Source organism: Sinocyclocheilus anshuiensis, unplaced genomic scaffold, assembly GCF_001515605.1.
Source record: "Sinocyclocheilus anshuiensis isolate Anshui unplaced genomic scaffold, SAMN03320099.WGS_v1.1 scaffold3481, whole genome shotgun sequence".
Lineage (NCBI taxonomy): Eukaryota > Metazoa > Chordata > Actinopteri > Cypriniformes > Cyprinidae > Sinocyclocheilus > Sinocyclocheilus anshuiensis.
Window position 1 is genome coordinate 57,580 of NW_015555708.1, and position 2,027 is coordinate 59,606.

At 51.4% G+C, this 2,027-nt stretch overlaps 1 protein-coding gene across 1 annotated transcript in view; it reads left to right on the plus strand.

Annotated features, from left to right (window-relative positions):
* The window catches only part of LOC107671824 (vacuolar protein sorting-associated protein 13B-like), a gene marked incomplete at its 5' end in the record, with an annotated part of 115,965 nt that overhangs the window by 55,935 nt on the left and 58,003 nt on the right, over window positions 1–2,027 (plus strand). Inside the window, 2 exons of the mRNA XM_016464809.1 lie at window positions 965–1,379; window positions 1,464–1,581. Coding sequence (XP_016320295.1) covers window positions 965–1,379; window positions 1,464–1,581 — 533 coding nt within the window. The remainder of the gene's footprint in view (window positions 1–964; window positions 1,380–1,463; window positions 1,582–2,027) is intronic.

Genomic DNA, 2,027 nt, shown 5'->3' on the forward strand with positions numbered 1-2,027 from the left:
AGGAAAACTTGAAATCGCATCATATGACCCCTTTAAAACATATTGCAACCTCTGGAGGGCGCAGCCTTCGAAATGAGACACAGCTCCCGACTCATGAACACCAGTTTGGGAAGCGCTGCTACGAAATACGCAGATAAATGTCGCCGCAGTGTTTGCTGCGTTTCAGCTGAAGCGAGTGTTGCTGGCAGCAGCCGCAGTCGTGACTCGTCTCTCTGATCACGAGCATGTTTGATTATGTGCTGATGCGGCTGTTTTCATGCTGCTTTGAGTTTGTGTGATTGTAGCGAGTGTTAATCGCTCGTATGGCAAGCCAGAGTATTCATATACGCCTGGTCGGGCGTCTGATTGTACACTGACACGTCAAAAGCGTGCGATTTTACAGCAAAACGCGCGTCCTCGATGTGTGATTTGCCATAAAAACGCACGATATTGACGCACGCTTTGGAGTCACCAAAAACGCGTGTTTTTGACGTGCGTTTATCATAACAGAAATGGGCATCGAATACGTGCGTTTTGAGTCGGACAAAACGCACATTATGAACGTGTAAACAGGTAAACCAAAAAGGCAGTGCAAACGTCTGTCTGAAGTGTCCAAACAGGCTAAAAAAAGTGTTATCAGATTAAATCTCGAATAACATGTTCTACTAAGAATGATATTTATTTACTTCAGTACTCCTGTCCATTGATGTATGTTGGAAAGACATCAAGGTCACTAAGAATAAGAGTAAGTGAACATAAATCATCTATTTGAAGACATGATGTTACTTCTCCAATCGCCAGACATTTTATTGATTGTAACCATGATAATAGAACAACTTAAATGTGCGCGTTTTGCTATCAAATCGCACGCTTTTGACGTGTCAGTGTACAATCAGACGCCCGACCAGGCGTATATGAAAACTCTGGCTTGCCATACGCTCGAGCCTTAACCGCATCTGACCTCTGACCTCTGGCGGCCCGACAGACAGCGGCGAAGGCTCTGGAGGTCTCGCACCAGCAGCACGGCTTCCTGTCGGTTACCTACACGCAGGCCGTGACGAGGAACGTGCGACACAAGCTGACGGCGCGTCAGGAGCGTGTGCCGGCGTCTCAGAGGCTGTGTGAGGACGGAGTGGACGGGTCGCCGCAGTACCTGCACGAGATCCTGCTCACGGCACAACCCTTCGACCTGGTGCTGTCCTGCCCTCTGCTGGTGATGGTGGCGCGTGTCTTCCACGTGTCCCCGCCGCCACACCTGCGTCCCCCAATCCGAGAGCGCGTGTCTGCCGGGCAGCCGATGAGAGCACACTCGCTGTCCTCCAGCAGCCTGCCGCTCGTCTACCTCAACACCAGCGTGATCCGGGTCTTCTGCCCTCTGGAGGACACGCAGAGCAGGACACGTGAGCACACGTCACCCTCACTGCAACGCTTACACACTGATGATGATGATGAGGACGAGGATGATGGTGTGTGTGTGTGTTCAGATTCACAGCTCAAGCACAGAAAGGAAGACACGGTTGTGCTGAAGATCGGATCGGTGAGCGTCGCTCCTCAGGCTGATAATCCACTGCCGCGCGCCGTCCTGCGCAAAGACCTCTACCAGTGAGTCTGTGTGTGTGAGTGTGTGTGTGTGTGAGTGTGTGTGTGTGTGTGTGTGTGTGTGTGTGTGTGAGTGCACGCGTGTGTGTGTGTGAGAGTGAGTGTGTGTGTGCGTGTGTGTGTGTGCGTGCACGTGTGTGTGCGTGCGTGTGTGTGTACGTGCGTGTGTGTGTGTGCGTGCGCATGCGTGTGTGAGTTAGTGAGTGTGTGTGCGTGTGCATGTGCGTGTGCATGCATCTGTGTGTGCATCTGTGCTACGCCTATGGAGAGTCCCTACAACCGGACTGTGTGTGTGTGTGTGTCTGTGTCTGTGTGTCTGGTGTTTTTCCACAGGCTGTTGTTCATTGAAATCTTCTTGTGAAGTTGTGCTGAGACTGATGTCACTATTGTGTGTGTGTGTGTGTGTGTGTGTCTGTGTGTCTGTGTGTGTGTGTGTGTGTGTGTATGTG